The sequence below is a fragment of the Setaria viridis genome, chromosome 9, assembly GCF_005286985.2.
Source record: "Setaria viridis chromosome 9, Setaria_viridis_v4.0, whole genome shotgun sequence".
Taxonomy (NCBI): Eukaryota; Viridiplantae; Streptophyta; class Magnoliopsida; order Poales; family Poaceae; genus Setaria; species Setaria viridis.
Genome location: NC_048271.2, coordinates 6,687,740 through 6,704,575, shown reverse-complemented (window position 1 = coordinate 6,704,575; position 16,836 = coordinate 6,687,740). Strand labels below are relative to the sequence as shown.

At 44.1% G+C, this 16,836-nt stretch overlaps 3 protein-coding genes across 5 annotated transcripts; 2 read left to right on the top strand and 1 right to left on the bottom strand.

Moving 5' to 3' along the window:
• Positions 1-4,737: 4,737 nt before the first annotated feature.
• On the top strand, positions 4,738-5,497 carry LOC117840028 (uncharacterized). Its single transcript, XM_034720484.2, has one exon. The coding sequence runs from the start codon at positions 4,991-4,993 to the stop codon at positions 5,291-5,293; it is 303 nt and encodes a 100-aa protein (XP_034576375.1). The 5' UTR covers positions 4,738-4,990; the 3' UTR covers positions 5,294-5,497.
• A 1,101-nt stretch (positions 5,498-6,598) lies between these two features.
• LOC117840315 (lariat debranching enzyme) lies at positions 6,599-11,293 on the top strand. Of its 3 annotated transcripts, none has more exons than XM_034720808.2 (10): positions 6,599-6,739; positions 6,889-7,005; positions 7,252-7,409; positions 7,873-7,994; positions 8,159-8,211; positions 8,899-9,081; positions 9,159-9,277; positions 9,377-9,516; positions 10,519-10,599; positions 10,785-11,293. In XM_034720808.2, the coding sequence occupies exons 1-10, from the start codon at positions 6,734-6,736 to the stop codon at positions 10,886-10,888; spliced, it is 1,083 nt and encodes a 360-aa protein (XP_034576699.1). In that variant the 5' UTR covers positions 6,599-6,733; the 3' UTR covers positions 10,889-11,293. The 3 variants fall into 3 exon arrangements, with proteins under 3 accessions (XP_034576699.1, XP_034576697.1, XP_034576698.1); XM_034720806.2 differs by having other exon boundaries at positions 8,159-8,352; XM_034720807.2 differs by having other exon boundaries at positions 8,159-8,352; positions 10,519-10,615.
• A 1,571-nt stretch (positions 11,294-12,864) lies between these two features.
• Positions 12,865-15,403, bottom strand: LOC117840316 (transcription factor bHLH18). The gene is made up of 5 exons (XM_034720810.2): positions 15,246-15,403; positions 14,965-15,097; positions 14,278-14,853; positions 13,800-14,177; positions 12,865-13,698 (listed from the first exon to the last, which is right to left on the bottom strand). The coding sequence occupies exons 2-5, from the start codon at positions 14,989-14,991 to the stop codon at positions 13,624-13,626; spliced, it is 1,056 nt and encodes a 351-aa protein (XP_034576701.1). The 5' UTR covers positions 14,992-15,097; positions 15,246-15,403; the 3' UTR covers positions 12,865-13,623.
• Positions 15,404-16,836: the final 1,433 nt, after the last annotated feature.

Here is a 16,836-nt window from a genome sequence, read left to right as displayed (position 1 = left end):
GGACTTTGAAGGAAGCATGAGAATCTGTTACCACCCATAGACCCCGCCCCTGCTCGTGCCCGCGCGTACCGTGCCCCTTCTCGTCCCCGCGCCACCACCCACCACCACAAGTTGGTGAGCGATCCGTGGCTTCTCTCGTTTTCCCTGTCCTCGCCGAGCCCCAGCCCAATCATCGCGTGTTCCCGTGGCCTGTGGGCAACGTGCCCGCCTCGGTCCCGCCGCGTGCCTGAAGCCAACCCACGGCGGACGGCGAACCCCTGATCGCGAGGATCACCCAAAAATAGTTGTCGGTTGTCAGCGCTCGGCACCACGGCGGCGCGTGCCGGCACGCGCCGGCACAGGATTCCCTATGCCGGCAAGCAGCCCCGTCCAGCACTAGTGGAAAACAATTTTTTTCGGAGTAGCGATTATTTCTTGCACACTACTAGTTGCTTGCTTACTCAAATTTTATACTAGCAGCGGTAGGTTCCCGCATCTGCGCATCACATGGTCCAACTCCAAGATGTTTCCTCGGCCATATCCTTGCTCGGTGTTGGTGACAACAGCAAAACTGGCGCCTGCGCAGGGAGCGTCTAATCAGCGCGCTGGCTGGGTTCCCAGCCATCGCTTTCAGACACAGGTATCATATACCATGACCTTGTTTAGTCCCTTTTTACCAAATTTGGCACTATGAAAAAGAAGATTTCTCATCACATCAAACTTACGGTATATGTATGGAGTACTAAATGTAGACGAGATCAAAAACTAATTGCACAGTTTTGTTGTACTTTGCGAGACGAATCTTTTGAGCCTAATTAGTCAATGTTTGGACAATAATTCACAAATACAAAACGAAATGCTACAGTTGCGCATTTATGGCAAAATGCAAACTTTGCCACTCCCAATTTGGGAACTAAACAAGGCCCATTTTGGATATGTTGTGCTTCCTTTTTTGATAATGCTTCCGTAGTCTGCCCTCGCACGGCTCCCTGCTGTCATTCTCTTTCTGCGCGGAGTGTGCGTTTTCTTTTTTGCATTTTCTTTTTCGCTCGCATTTGTAGTATTCTCTTTTGGCGCTCATATCATTCATGACTGTTGGGTGAGAGGGAGTAAAATTGGGTGAGGAATTTGAAGATAAAATTTATTTCCAATGATATTTTTCCATACGTGAAGATATGTTTGCATATATAACTCAGAAAATCATTGAAGCTAAAAAAATTGTATATACAAGTTGTCATATATAACTTTGCCCCATCTTTCTGTTTCATACAATACTGATCTTAATTCTTGCTCGACCCTAGGAACCTGCGGCATGACCTGCCATTTCTAATTTGCCATCAAAAGTTTAGAAAACGAGAATAGAATCAGTAGCTGTATATAATATATGAAAAAATAGTCATGTGAAGTTATATTCTTAAGTTTGACATATACAAATATATTAAAGAATCACTTGCCTAACTTAATGACATAACCAAAATTTATCTGCATACCTTATGCAAAAAAATATACAAAAACCTCTCGATTCAACTTATTGACATGAACATAATTTATCTACATAACTTATGCACAAAAAATATGCAAATAATATCTCAACCTAACTTGCTGATATGACCAAAATTTATCGTCCTATCTTATGCAAAAAATTATGTGCAATAATCTTTAAGCCTAACTTACTGACATGATAAAAAAATATGTCAAAAATATTGTGAAAATAAACATTCTTATATAAACTTAAAATATGTCAAAAATATTGTGAAAATAAACATTCTTATATAAACTTAATGACATGACTAATAATTTATATACATTGATTATTCATGAAAAATATATAAATGATCTATTTGCCTAACTTGTTGACATATACAAAATTTATGAGCATAACTTATGCGCAAAAATATGTGTATACAATAGTTTTCTCTCGTCCTAACTTATTGACATGGCATAAAATTTATCCACATAACTTATGCACAGAAAGTTATGTGCAATTATTTAACAAAAATAAATAAAACTTAAGGTCAAAACTTACATAAACTTTTAATGAAACAATGTTAATATATTACTAACAGAATTTATATAACTTTTGTGCATAATTTATAACTGGTATTAACTTGAGACATATAAGTTATAAGTCTATGCATAATCTATGTGCAACTTATACCATACAAAACTTGTAAAGGAAAAAAGTTATATCTTAAACAAATATATAATTTCTTCACATAGCTTATAACTAATATATAACTTCTGACATATATAACTTATATGCATAACAAATAACTTATGTATCTAACTTATCTGCATGACCTATGTTGTACATAAAAAAGTTTCTCTTGAACATCGTTATCTATTATGAATACTAAACAACACAATGGATAGGGAGAACCTGCATAAACAATTGTGCACTAAATAGGTCTAGCAACACAAATATTTTACGACCTCATTTGTATTGTGTATATATGCAATAGCTTGGAGACAAAAGAAACTAAGGGGCACAACATAGAGCAGCATGGCCTATCCAACTGGAATACAAATTATGTGACTACTCACCAGCTATTGACAGAGGCAATTCCAGAAGGAGTAGAAAATGTGCTAGCGCTGCAACATGAAAACAGCATGAAGTTAGTAGATCGTACATAATATTTTGTCAAGTAAAATATTATGCATGCTTTGAAGATAAAAAAAATGCAGTAGATGTCCTGAATAAAAGAGCAGACGAATGCTACTAAGTTTAGAACTTCCCTTATCAAAAAATGATGAAAAAATCTTGTGAAAAATTGTTGTTTATAAAGTTATATCCTTGGATTTAGATATGACCAATAATTTATATGCATAACTTATGCGAAAAAATATCTATAAATAATGTCTCGATCTAACTTATTAACTTACAAAATGCAAAAATAAAATCAGGCATGATACAAGATTTATCTATATAACTTATGTACAAAAAGTTATATATAATAATATTTGAATGCCTGACTTATTGATTCGCATAAAAGATCCATGCATAAACTTACGACTAGTATGCATATAACTTATGTGCCTAACTTATGTGAATGACATATTGTGCGAATGACTTATAACATGCAAAACTTTGAGGATAATGAATTAAGAATTTGCATAAATATAACTTCTTTGCATAAATAAGTTATGCCTGGTTATAAACTTATTAGTGCAAAAAGTTGTGAAGGGAAAAGTCATGTGTCAAAGATAAAAGTTTGATTACAAATGATCGATAATTTATATCCCTTGATTAGATATGATCAATAATTTATATGCATAACTTATGCGAAAAAATATACTCTTGGTCTCATTTATTGACTAAAAAAATTGTATGCATAACTTATGAAAAAAGTAAAAAAATAAATCAGGGATGATATAAAATTTTGCTATATAATTTATGTATAAAAAGCTATATGATAAAATATTTCAGCACCTAACTTATTGATATACATAAAATTTATGCACATAACTTTACTACTGGTGTACAGATAACCTCCATGTCTAACACTACAAAAAATTTGATGTGCATGAAAAGTAATAACCTAAGCCAAAAGGGCATTTGAGACCACAATGATTAAGGAGGCTGCATTGCAATGCTGCTGGATCCTCAGAGATATAGGGCGCCTTTGGCACGGCTCCACCTGGCTCCAGCTCCATCTGACACCGCATTGTTCAACACTGTCCACCTATTGTTTATGCACTATTTATTGGAGCTAAATTTCTCTCTCCTCTCCCTCCCTCTCACAGCTGGGGGAGAGTGGCTCCTCCGGCTCCGGCTCCTCTGACAGCACAGTACCGCTGTCAGGAGGAGCCGGAGCCCTCGGAAGCCTGGAGGCGCCCATAGTCTTCCCGGGACCATGACCATGCATGGACACCATGCCTACTGGTTGCAAAGACATCGTGTCAGGTCATAATGCGCCTCCAGGCAGCACTGACTTGATGTACATCATATTGCTTGCATCACAAATAAAAATTAAACATTGCTAAGTAGTTGCTTTCTACGTGTGTACCATACTATGGGGAAATAAGTTCTGAGCAATCACATTCAAGAACTAAACCTCACCCGCTAAAAAAGTAACTAAACCACTACCCCAAACCTCGACTATTCATGCTGATGCTGGTATTGCAGACTCGTCAATTGATCCATTACTGTCACTATCAATTTTCGGGAAAACCTACAAAGACATACGAGTATATTTGGTTAAAGCATAAGATTATTCTGACCTTTCTGGAGAAATAAAATCAAAAAGTAGATAAAAAGGAATGCTGAACCATTATCACAATGCGCATGAGGAAATCGATCCTGATGGAAGACAGAAAACCAAGCTAAACATGTAAGAGAACAACACATCGATATCTAATACAGAGTAGCTCGGTAGTCATTCCACTAAAAAGTGATTACCGGAAAGTGAAAGAATTATGCATTGATATTGTAGACAGTGAACACATATTAGAAACTAAACAAGGCATCCTAGAGAAAGTCCTTTAAGTATCGGTCCAGTAAATATCTAGGCATTATGCTTCCTATCAAACAATAAAATGGAATGAACATGCTAAAAGGCACAATCGGAATGAAAGTAGAAAAAACATTAGGATAGTATGACATAAGCAAATAAGACTCAGAGAGAGTAGCACATCATGACCAGTGCGCGCAGAATTAAACATTGCGGCATGCGCACCCGGTCTCCTCCCACGGGTTGGCACGTACCGACACGAGCCGCTGCCTCCCGAGTCCCGTTTCCAAAAGCGTCCCAGAGATTCAGATAGCCCACTGGTTTGCCCACGAAAACCTCGGCACACCACCCGCTGGCCGCTGCCCCACCCACCGTATCCCAAGCGGATCACCCCCAATCCTTGCGTTCCTGCATGCCTGCATCTATAAATCGCCCGGCACCCTCCCGCCCGGAACCGGCAACTCGTTACCGCTACGGTGCCACCGATCCAAGTACAATTCCGTGTTCATTTCGCAGGCATCTTCGATCGAAAAGCTAGCAAGAGAGCAAGCAGGCGATCGATGGCCCCGAGCGCGTCGATGCTGTTCCTGAGCTACCACCAGCTCCACCAGCCGGCGGCGGAGGCGACGCCGCGCAAGGAGGCGGCTGCCGCGGCCGCGGGCGGCTTCCGGCTCAGCCTGAGCAGTGTTCTGTCAATCCCGATGTTCGAGCGGCGGCGGGAGGCAGCGGCACCGGCGGTGCGGGCGGAGGGGAAGACGGTGCGCGAGCGCGACGCCGGCGAGGACATCAAGTCGTCGTCGGCTAATAAGGAGCTGGAAGAGAAGTTCGAGGAGGCGCTGCGCCTCAGCTGCTGGTCTTCGTGAACGATAGAAGCGGAGACGCGTGCATGCCGCCGAGTCGAAGCGAGGGATTGCGTGCGGATTGCTTCGTTATCCTTGTGTTCTCGAGCTAGTAGTACGAAGAAAAATTAAGATGCTAGCTAGCTAACTACTGCTCCTGCTCTGTTTTGAATTTGATCTGTGCATATCCTTCCTGTAAAATAATCTTGCTGCGTAGCCTTTTCGTTATGCCGGAGTTATTTTCTTGAGATTTACGTGCGCTCGTAGTCGCCTTCGCGATCAATTTCGGCTGCTTAGGCTATGGGTCAACTCGTTGACACTTTGACTGTACTCGAGTTGCAGCGCCAAGTTTGTCGAAATCGATGGTAGGTCGCACTGGTGTCTGATCTCTTTCTCAAAATAAAACTGTTAATACCTCATCAGACGCACGTAATCACCGGAAAACCAACATCAGCACATCAGGTGGAGAGCAATTGCGACGAAAATCCCTCCATGATTAGTTGGCACGTCAATGTCCGAGCAGAATACTTATAGTTGACTTGTCAACGGTTTTTTTAACAGCTCTGGGCCTAATCTCCGGAAACAAATTCTCTGCGGCGGTGCCGCACGGAGCCTCGCGTGCGTCACCGCCCAGATTAGGGAATCAGATGCGTGCCGTCAGATGGAACGTCGATCCTCTAGGACACACGAAATCAGATTACTTTCACGCGTCCTACGTCTGATTCCCGCGACTGCTCGAGCGTCGAGCCCACGTAGCGCGAGGCCCAGCAGCAGGCTCCGTGCACCACGCGTCTGATTTCGTGTGTCCTAGAGGATCGACGTTCCATCTGACGGCACGCATCTGATTCCCTAATCTGGGCGGTGACGCACGCGAGGCTCCGTGCGGCACCGCCGCAGAGAATTTGTTTCCGGAGATTAGGCCCAGAGCTGTTTGGAGCCCGTTCTGAATCCAACTTAGATCCTGTTTGGAGCCCTCCGAAAATTAGTTCGATATTTGAATAAACATAAGCTAATTGTGAAACTAATTTTATAAGTCATAGCTAATTGATGAGTTTCATTGATTCTGATTAGATCTTGATTAGCTCATGTTGTGCTATAGTAAACATGGGCTAATCAAGGTCTAATCAGGATGAATGAATTCGACTCATCAATTAGCTATGACTTATACAATTAGTTTCACAATTAGCTTATGTGTAGTCATTTTAATTGGTATCCACACGTCGAGTCCGTGGTCTCCAAATTGGGCCTTACACTACTAGACTGAGGCCCATAACAATCCGAGTCCGAACTACAGGTGGGCCGCGGGGACCATAAAACCATCCCCAAAAGCCCCGTTTCGCGGACCCACGCGACTTCTACCCCACGACTCCCGCCGGGTGGTCCTCTTCCTCTCCCGGCTACTCTCCCCTCCGGCGCTCCATCCGCTGCTCGAAGCTTTCTTCAGCCAGCTCCAGCCCGCTCGCCATGAAGGTAAGCGATCGCTGCACTTCCCGTATCACTTGACCCCTCGCTCGCGTACTCTCGCTGCACTGTCCGCTCCGGGTTCGGGGCTCGGAGGTTGTTCTTCTCGGCGGGCGCTAGGTGTTCGACGCAATGCCTCACCGGGCGCTCCCGTGCAGATCGCGGTGGAGGGTTGCATGCATGGGGAGCTGGACATCGTCTACGACACGCTACGGAGGCTCGAGGAGGCCGAGTGGATCAAGATTGACCTCCTCCTCTGCTGCGGAGATTTCCAGGTGAGTGCTCTACCTGCTCACTTGTGGTGCGGTTCAAGGGAGTAATTCGACGTTTGCATGACATGTTGGATGCGTTTGACCGAAAGCTCGTGTGCTTGTTTTTTTTTCCCATTTGAGTCAACATTCCTTCGCTTTGCCTGTTTGAGACTTGGGAGAGAATTCTGGGATATTCAGTAATGTTTGGTAGTAGTTCTCTAGATGTTAATTCATCTCATATCATGACATTGCATTTTTTTCCTTCCGCAGGCTGTTAGGAATACAGATGATTTACGGTGTGTTAACGTCCCACTAAAGTATCGTAACATGAACTCATTTTGGAAGTACTACTCAGGGCAAGCAGTTGCTCCGTACCCAACCATCTTTATCGGTGGAAATCATGAAGCATCCAATTATCTGTGGGAATTGTGAGTCTTTGCCATTTTTATAATTTGTGGTTTCCCTTTGCATGTAGGAGTAGATCTCTGTTAACATATCTTCATGTTCATTTGCAAATAACTAGAATTGCCTCAGGTGAGCTGAATTTAGTATTACGAACATTTTTGTAGCATAACTCAAGTATTGCAGTGACTATTGTGGAACTATGGTATTCAGTAGCCACCTCTATAGTCCATTAGTTCAGTTCCCTCGTGCGCCTGTAGTCAGTGTATGGACCACATTAAAACACTGGCATGTGAAGGAATTGAACCCACTCTTGGTTGCTATTACTATTAGACTAGGCTCTCTTTTGCTTTTAACTGACAATTTATGTAGAAATTAATAACAAGGAGATCGATGGTACATTTGTTCCATACTGCACCTTGGTTTGATGTGTTTCTTTGCTCATGGTGTAATGCCTCCTATTTTGCGCTGTGCTCTTATTACTGTTAGGTACTATGGAGGATGGGCAGCACCTAATATATACTTTTTGGGGTTTGCTGGTGTTGTTAAGTTTGGAAACATCCGAATTGGTGGACTGTCAGGAATACATAAGCAACACAATTATCACTCAGGCAATTCTTTTATTTTACATGGGGCACTTTGGATTTGTTATTTTTTAGCCTTTGCATCTAGAAGATAGTATAGAAGGAGAGAAGCCTAATGAAAAATGACCCCAAGTGTAAATTTTGTTATGCATTGAGTTCTCCGAACTTATTGCTAGTTGCTACTGATGCAGGGCACTACGAGAGGCCTCCATACAATGAACAGACTATACGGTCTGTGTACCATGTAAGGCATTATGATGTTCTCAAGCTCATGCATGTGAAGGAGCCACTAGATATATTCTTGTCACATGATTGGCCTCTGGGCATTACTGAGTATGGGAACTGGCAGGAGCTCATTAGGGCGAAGAACCACTTTGAAGCTGAGGTAATGTCAACTGGCTTAAGAGATTGCCTTATGTTAAAGCTTAATGGCATGGCTTCATGATTTCCCTAGAACCTATAACTTCATAGTGCGCTAGAATACTGCATGATTCATTCTGAGAACCAAAACCCTGTTAGTTCTAGAATATACACTGGTCCTTGCTTTTTTTTTACAAATAATAAATTTTGCCAAGAGTTACCAGGTGGAACCTAACCAACTCGTCTGTTGTTTTCTTCAGACTCTTGGGTCTTGACTTCCTTGCTCTTGCTTTTGCACCTCCCTTGGATCCAACTTGTTATCTCCTTTCACTCAGGGCCTCGAAAAATTTAATTTTGTTTTTATTTGGAAAAGCAATAGTAGGATAGACTTCTGTATGAGCATGTACGGTTTCTGCTCATAAGTTTTTTTTTATTTGATTTCAGTATGTTTTTGAGTGAATTCACTTTCTTACATAGTACATGTTTCACTCTTCCCTAACTCATTCATATACCGTTTGGAATATTGCTGCATCTGAATATTATACTATTGTCAATATCCATTTATTTTCAGGTTAACAATAGAACGCTAGGCAGCAAACCTGCAGCTGAATTACTGAACAAACTAAAACCACCCTACTGGTTTTCAGCGCATTTACACTGCAGGTTTCCTGCCATCATCCAACATGGAGAGAATGGACCTACGACAAAGTTTCTTGCCCTTGATAAGTGCTTTCGTGGGCGCAATTTTCTGCAGGTGCTTAGGATAGTTTCTCTCTTTAAAAAAAGTTTTGTTTTGTATGTTGTCTCTGAAATTGTACCATTCCATTTCAGGTTATAGACATTCCATCCAATCCAGGACCATATGAAATCCACTATGATGAAGAATGGCTTGCAATAACCCGAAGATTCAATAGCGTTTTCCCCTTAACTCAAAGGCGATTTACCATGAGGTTGGTGCATATAGTGTCTTTCTTTGTTAGCATGTAGTCAGCACTCTGAAAGTTTTTAGCAATTACTAAATGTGGAGTTGTTTAATTCTTTTACTGAAGGGATGAGCAGCTTGACACTCAAGATGACCGACAATGGGTTCGGAGCAAGTTGAACGCTAGGGGGTTTAAGCCATTTGATTTTGTCCAGACTGCACCATCTTTCAATCCTTCCAATCCAGTCTCCAATTCCTCCATTACAGGTAAGTTTGATATTCACATCTGAACTATGAGTTCTATACAAGGTAGCTTCTGTTGGCGCTAAAATCGAGCCAACACACGAACGCACTCGAACATGCAGCGCGTAGAGCCGCTCCTTGCAGTGCCTCCGTGAGATCCGGTCAGACCGGTTTTAGAACCCGGTCATACCGGTTTCGCCAGATCTCCAGCGAAACTCCAACGAGCGCCTGCCCGGGAGGGATCCCGTCAGGGCAGGCGCACCTTGGGTTGCCCTAGGCTCGGCAGGCCAGCTAGAACGCCTCCTCATGCCATGGAGATAGGAGAAGAACAGCACATAGGGTTGGAAAAGTAGGGTAATGAGGATAAAAGGTAAAATGATGAAAGATAGATTGATTTGTGATCGATTGGATTTCCTCAATCGGTCGTGGCCCTTTATATTTATAGGGTGGGAAGGTCTTGCCCTGTTAGAAATCGAAACCCTAACAAATCCCGTATCAAAATACAATTCCTAACTCAGACTAAACAGACCAAACCGGTCTGACCGCCCTAGCAAACCGGTATAACCGGTTTTCCTGGGTGCAGATCTTTCTGAGGTCATAACTCTCATCCGAACTCTAAATTGGACGTTCTACATATGCATTTTGATCTACTCGACGAGATCTACACAATGGTGAAGTCCAATTTGCATTTTGAGGACTTTTGTCCAACCGGTCTGACCGATGGGGAGACCGGTTCAGAGACCTGATCGTCTAGCTCTGCCAATTTTGACCTCGAACAGCTTCTATTGAAAATGTTTATTGAGTCAAACTCTTCAGTCATTTAGTTTGGGCATCATGAATTTCCTTTATACGCAATTGCTTTTCATCGAAAGTCGGAATTAGCACAAAATTCATATGTGATTCTAAGCATTTCCAGTTATCTTTCAAACATTTATCGTGTATAACTTTTTGAGACTGTTTGAATCTATATCCTTCTTATCAAACTTCTAGCTTGTGCTTAAAACATTGTTCCTTTCTTATACACAGGAAGTTGCAGGAATCCACAAACTGAGTCTTTTCTCCAGCTTCTGGAACTCCCATATCTGCTGGATTCATCTAACTCTGAAGGTGTCTTTTGTTAATGGTTAATATCATTTCTGTTATATTGAGCACTGTATTTCATATTTTGTAAAGGCGAGAAGTAACAAAGTTTTGGCTGTGGCTTCTACTGTATTTTCCTCCGTAGAAAGTTGATACCGTCACCTATGCTTCGAGCTTCTGATAACTTGTGTTTTTGAACTTTTGGTCTACAGGGGTTGAAAGAAACGAGTCAAGCTCTCAGCCAGGAAACACGCTTGGTGATGAAGATATAGAACTACCAGATGAAGATGAAGATGCCGCAGACGATGATGAGTGAGTGAGACGGAGTACTTGGAGAAGTTCCACGCACCATCCCAGTTGCAGGTTTTGCCTTGATGGATGGCTTTGTCTCTGTAGAGAGAGGAACTAAAATGTACTTGATTGTAGTGACATAGCTGCTTGTTTATGGGAGAATGTCTGTGGACTCACTGGCTAGGGCTAAGCACAATGCAAACTTTCTTCGGTGTTAAATTGTTGGTGTCCTTCAAACTACATCCACTAGTCAACAGGTGTGTTTGGTGGAAATGTTAACCCAGATGACATCTACTAGCAAAATTGAGGCCAACTTCCTAAACCCATCCGGTTTAAACCTGTGTGTGTAACTCCTAGCTCTTTTCTAGAATACTGCTATGTATGAATACTCAATACTTTGGAGCACTTTATATTGCACAAATACTTTTCACGTGGCATTCCCTTTTTTTCTTTCAAAAATATCTCTATCAACTTCACTTATTTTCATCCACCTTCATACTTGTAGCATCATGATAGGGCAGTTTACGACTGAACGCTGTAAAAAGCGTTTTTTTTTCAATATTAGGCTGTAGCCAACCTGCAGAAGTCAGTTGCCATTGCTGTTTTCCTTGACCCAAAACCTACATAAAGCAGAAGTAATATGTTTTACTGTTAGAGATAATTTTCTTGGATCATGCTATCAAGCTTACAATAACTTTCTCAGATCACAATATCACATTATGAAAGAAACAACTCATGGACATTAGTCCCTTGACCTTGCCCTGTCCTGAAACTAAACCTGCAACCGACTACACGTCTGAAAACACACTGGCGCCGTTCTACCAGTGTTCTGATTGCTTTGCTCATGCCCTCAACGAACGCCGTTGCCAACGCCCCCCATTACGCCACGCGCCATCACCTTACAGGACCACCCACTCGGCCTCTCCGGTCTCCTCCAGCAAAAGCTTCCTCTGACCAGGGAGGGCTAGCATGATTGCGCAATTTCTTTTCCTTTGGACAGCAAAATTATGCTGAACCGTTCCAGTTTCTTGAGAGGAGTTTTTTTTACTACTTCTTCTGCAGCAAAACTATGCTGCCACCGCCACATAATTAGAGACTTAATTTGCAATTGGTTGAGCAGGTAATTTCCAGGAGGGACAACATCTCAATCAGTGATGGGGTTTGAGAGAGACTGTTGGGAAATTTCATCAATAACCTAATGCATGAGATCCCAGGGCAAGTATCAGTCGGATCGTTTCAAGCCCATTGGCCTGTAAAGATTTGGATCTTTCCACCTCAATCATGCATGTAAAATTTCTCACAAGCAGACAAATTTGTATGCAGGGGTTACAGTGACCCCACTTGCTGGGATTAGTGGTTGCAAGTGTGGGTTTAACAAATCGGTGGAGTGGAAGGAGATCAGATGCTTTGGCTAACAAACAAGTGTTAATTGTTACCACCAGAGCAAGGTAGCCTAGGCAGGCTTTGGTTGACTAATGCAACTTAGTTGTCAAGGCACTTAGGTGTGATGTGCTGTGATACAGAAGAAAATAAGGTTGTATTATTTTCCATGGCTGCAATTGTGAGGGAGTTCAGATGGAAATGAAGGCATCATATTGTCATGCTGAAGATTTGTTGGTTTCAACAAGCTCCCAACATTGTAGTCATGGAGAACCAGGAGATGAATTATTAGGGTAACTGGGTCAGTGCTAGGAACAGTGGCTTCACATTCCCAAGGAATTCCCTATAATATTTTGAAAAGGGTGCAAACATTTGGAAAATAATAAATTACAGTTAAGTGGTCGCTGTATACACTTAGTGCGAGTATTTGTTTTTAAGATCATTCTTTATAATTTTCTATTGATTAATCTATCGACAGATTATACATAGGATAAGTTGATTAAGACAGATATGTATAAAGATTGGTTAGAATCGCATTCCGCCAACAATTTGCGAAGTTTCTCAACAATAACAAAAGACAAATCTTGAGTAAGCTGAAATGACATGTAACCAAGAAAGCCATGAAAGGTAACAACCGAACACATTTATTTATTTTTATGCTTGTATGCGAGTAAACAAGAGAGCACAACTACATCTTGATCCTGTGACAACTGACAACAAAACCCACATGTGAAAAACTACAAGCAAAGGATCCATCAAGTCGCGGCTAACCCAACTTGTAGGACCCTCAAAAAATAAAGGAAGAGGCACCCCTACTGTACTTCCGAATCAAGGCTTGCAAAGTCCCCCTCAGAGCTGAAAAAAGATAGCACCATTTTCTCCACAATCGAAGCTTTTTTGGGAACAGTGTGACTAGGATTGAGAGGACGGCAAAGGTAGGTATTTGTGTTTGAAAAACACTATTCTCTCATGGTTTCGGTGAAAGGGCAACATATTGGCAAAGGGGAGAAAGAAAAATTAGGTTTTGTAAAAGTCAAACTCCCCGGCCTATAACAAGCCCTAGAAAAAGACAGGTCTCTGATTTTATTTACACTCTACTCCCTCCGAAAAACATGGAGTGAAAAGATCAAACCATGTAAAAAATGGAGGGAGAGAAAATAGGAGAGGGTAGGTAACTAGGTAATTCATCTGCACCCATGCAGCAAAAACCAGTGGAAATGGCTATCTTTGTGGGGGCACTGTGGGGGGACTGCAAGCAACTCTCTTCGGAAGCATGGCAAGGAAGAACCTGAGAAACTAACCATTAGCCTCGAATCCTCGAGGCTGATGGGAAAAAAGTTGGCCTAGATTAAGCTTTGTCTGATCAGGAAGCTAAACCCTTCAGAAAGATGATTTGAACGCTTGATTTAGCTTCTTGACAATATCCTTGGCAGACAAGCAGAAGTCGTCACCAGCCTGCAGAGAAATCACCAGATAAAAAATTAGCACATGGGTTACTGTGAACTGAAGAAGAAGGTGCCGTGCATGGCAGACAGAGAGTGGTTGAGCTGACTCACCATGGCCATGATGGTGATGTCGAGGGAGGAGGTGGTGAAGGGGAGCACATTGGTGTTCATGATGGTAAGGCCGAGGCGCTCGACCTCCGACAGCGCGGCGATGAGCGCGCCCTTACGGTTCTCGCAGTGGATCCTGACCAGCACCGTGCGGTCCGACACCCGGGCCTCGATCTCCGGCAGCGTGCCTGCGGCCTCAGCGCCCACGAAGTTCTCGTCGCAGGATGAGCCGTCGTCGTCGTCAGCGGACAGCTGGGACTTCTTGACCAGCACCGCCGCCTCCACCGGCCGCCGGCGAGCCTCGTCCTCCAGGCCCTTCACCTGGTCCTGCAGCTGCTTCACGTACTTGATCGCGTCACTGAGCACCGACGCCTTGTCCATCTGCGAGCAACGCCACCCAGATCAGTTAGTTGACCGGAGCTGGCTGACAAATCACGGCCTGCCATGTCGCCATGGATTTGGGCGTGTCGTCTGTGCGTACCTTCTTGAGGCCAGGGACGATCTTGGAGAGGGCGATGAAGCGCTGGCTGAGCTTCTCGCGGCGCTTCCGCTCGGCCAAGATGTGGTCCTGGTTCTGGGAGGCCGGCCGGGTGGTCGCCGGCACCGGCACCTTCGCGGCCTCGGCGACCATGGCGTCGTAGCTCCGCTTGGCCTGGCGCTCCTGGTGGAACGACGGCGCACCGGCGTCCACAACCTCCTGCTTGGGCGCCTTCGCGGGCGCGCCGTAGTAGGGGGCGCTGGGCACCTGGTGCGCCTCGGCCTTGGCGAACGCGGCCGCGGCGGCGTGGCCGCCGAAGGAGAGGATGGTCGGGGAGGAGGAGTCCGCGGGGGAGCCCTGCTCCGTGATGCACGAGTCCCAGCTGGTGTTGACCTTGGCCGCCTTGCGCGGACGGTGCTCCGCCGCCGGCGCCGGCTGCTGCAGCGGCATCGTCAGCGCCGCCGCCACGGCCTGGTCCACCTCCCCCTGGCCGAACGCCACGGCGATCTGCTGCTCCGTGTACTGCTCCAGCAGCGCGTCCGACTGCCACTGATGGAAGAAGCTCGGCTCGTCCATCACCTGCGCACCCAAGAAACCATCAGTGTTCAGGGACGCCCATACCACAGGTGCCAATCAGGCAATCCACACCGAGAGGTGACTGGCTGGTGGTGGTGATGAACATGAACTCACCATGTTGGAGAACCACTGCGTCGCCATCTGCAGATTGCTCGCTCGCTTGCGATTTGGGACGCCTTGCTTCCAAAGCCAGACCCAAAGGACTACTAGTGCTGTAGGCAACTAGCTGCTCGAAGCTCAACAAGTCCTGAACATCCATGAACAGAAAGAGTTAATCAGAGAGGAGATCATTGCATTTCTGTGACCGTGATTCTCAGCTGCTCTGTGTGGTGTGGAGTGACATCACGGAATGTCATGGAACGGGATGGGAGAGAGAGAGAGAGAGTGAGACCAACCTGTGGAGATTGGAATTGGAGCGATGGGTGAGGTCTGGTCCCTTTCCTGCGCACCAATGGGGGGGTTGGGAGAATGGGACATGCCGCATCACCTTATATAACCTCTGGGGTTGGGTGGGCGAGACTATTTTAAACCATCTTGGTTGGGCCTGAATAATGTGAACTGCTCGACCCTCCTCCCTCTCTCAGCCGCGATTAGACTGTGCAAATGGTGGCTGAAGTACCACCTCCCCCTGTTCTACTTGTATGAACGAAGCATAGTTTATTGGTCCTGGGCATCTGTATTGTACAGGATCCGGCCGGGCAAGTATGCGATGCTTTTCTTTTGTTCATGGCGTGACTTCATTATGATGTCAGTGGAGATCGTCCGGAGATTGCATAGAAGTTGTTGCCAGTAATATTGAATATATCTGTCGTCTTTTGCAGATGTAGCTCTTTAGGTGTTTCTAATAATGCAACGTATGATACCATGAAACGGGCTAATCTAGGTTAATTCGTTTGAGGTATAGCTACTTTTTGGAGATATTTTCTCATCAGCATCCACCTCCACTCATATCTCGACAGAACTTGCACTAGTTTGATCCTTAAATGGATACTTTAGAGTCGTTTAAACCGACCACAATTGCTTTTCCTCTGCCCAGCAGCACTCATCACAAAAACTGAAAGCTGCACAATCCGTGATAAATCGTTTGATCGATCGATGTGCAACAAGTTAATCATTTGCGCAAATTAATGCCCTGAATATATCTATTGCCAGTGCAGCCTGTAGCTTGCCAGAAAGATGCCTTGGTGGATTATGACTTGGGCCCAACTCACATGGGGCCATCGGATGCAAAGTACTAGTAGTGTTCAAGCATTATGATTAGACAAGAGGGGATTATGAAAATGATCTAACGATGGATTAATCAAGAGATTTGCTCGAGATTTGTTCAAGATTATTCTCATGACCTGCAGGGGTGGACTCCCAACCGTAGCTAGGTGCGTCGTCGCGCCATTTCGTGGGAAGGAAGGAGAGTGGCAGGATTAAAAACAAACCATTGGGGGGAAAGTATGATCTCTGGCTCCCAACTTTTGGGTAAGAGTACACGGGTGGACGACGGGAGAAAATAATTACCGTGTTGGCCAATAGTTGTTTGGAGTTGCTTGTGTAAGCAATGGTTTAATTTACTTCTTGGTTAGTGAAAGTGGGACCCACCGATACGTCGGACCATATGGTTGATGACTGGAATTTCCAGTTCTCTGTGTTTACCTTTAGAGGATATGGTTTTGCACATAGCCTTTGACTAAATTGTGGTGCAAACGAGGAACCCTAGTTGGAAGTAGGATTTTTTTTTATAGTGACAAGGTTCGTGAGCCTACAATTTGGGCGGGGAAAAACTAAACACAATTTATTTTGCACCTGATTGTGGTATGGATCCGAATCCTTAGGGACCAGTTAAACTAATTTGAATCAAATTTTGTAATTTTTTACCACAACCCCCTGTCCAAACAGCTCTTGGTTAGATGACTAGAACAAACCATCCACTGACGAAATTCAGTATAATTAATTTAGCCCTAGTATGTATTCATTTGTAACAGGGATTGCAATAGA

Excerpts from the sequence above, each read along its gene's own strand:
- LOC117840028 (XM_034720484.2), top strand. The coding sequence starts at position 4,991 with ATGGCCCCGAGCGCGTCGATGCTGTTCCTGAGCTACCACCAGCTCCAC.
- LOC117840315 (XM_034720806.2), top strand. Across the intron at positions 7,006-7,251 it reads TCTGCTGCGGAGATTTCCAG|GCTGTTAGGAATACAGATGA; the intron begins GTGAGTGCTCTA and ends TTCCTTCCGCAG. Across the intron at positions 9,517-10,518 it reads CTCCAATTCCTCCATTACAG|GAAGTTGCAGGAATCCACAA; the intron begins GTAAGTTTGATA and ends TCTTATACACAG.
- LOC117840316 (XM_034720810.2), bottom strand. The coding sequence starts at position 14,991 with ATGGCGACGCAGTGGTTCTCCAACATG. Across the intron at positions 14,854-14,964 it reads CGCAGTGGTTCTCCAACATG|GTGATGGACGAGCCGAGCTT; the intron begins GTGAGTTCATGT and ends TTGGGTGCGCAG. Across the intron at positions 13,699-13,799 it reads ACATCACCATCATGGCCATG|GCTGGTGACGACTTCTGCTT; the intron begins GTGAGTCAGCTC and ends ATTTCTCTGCAG.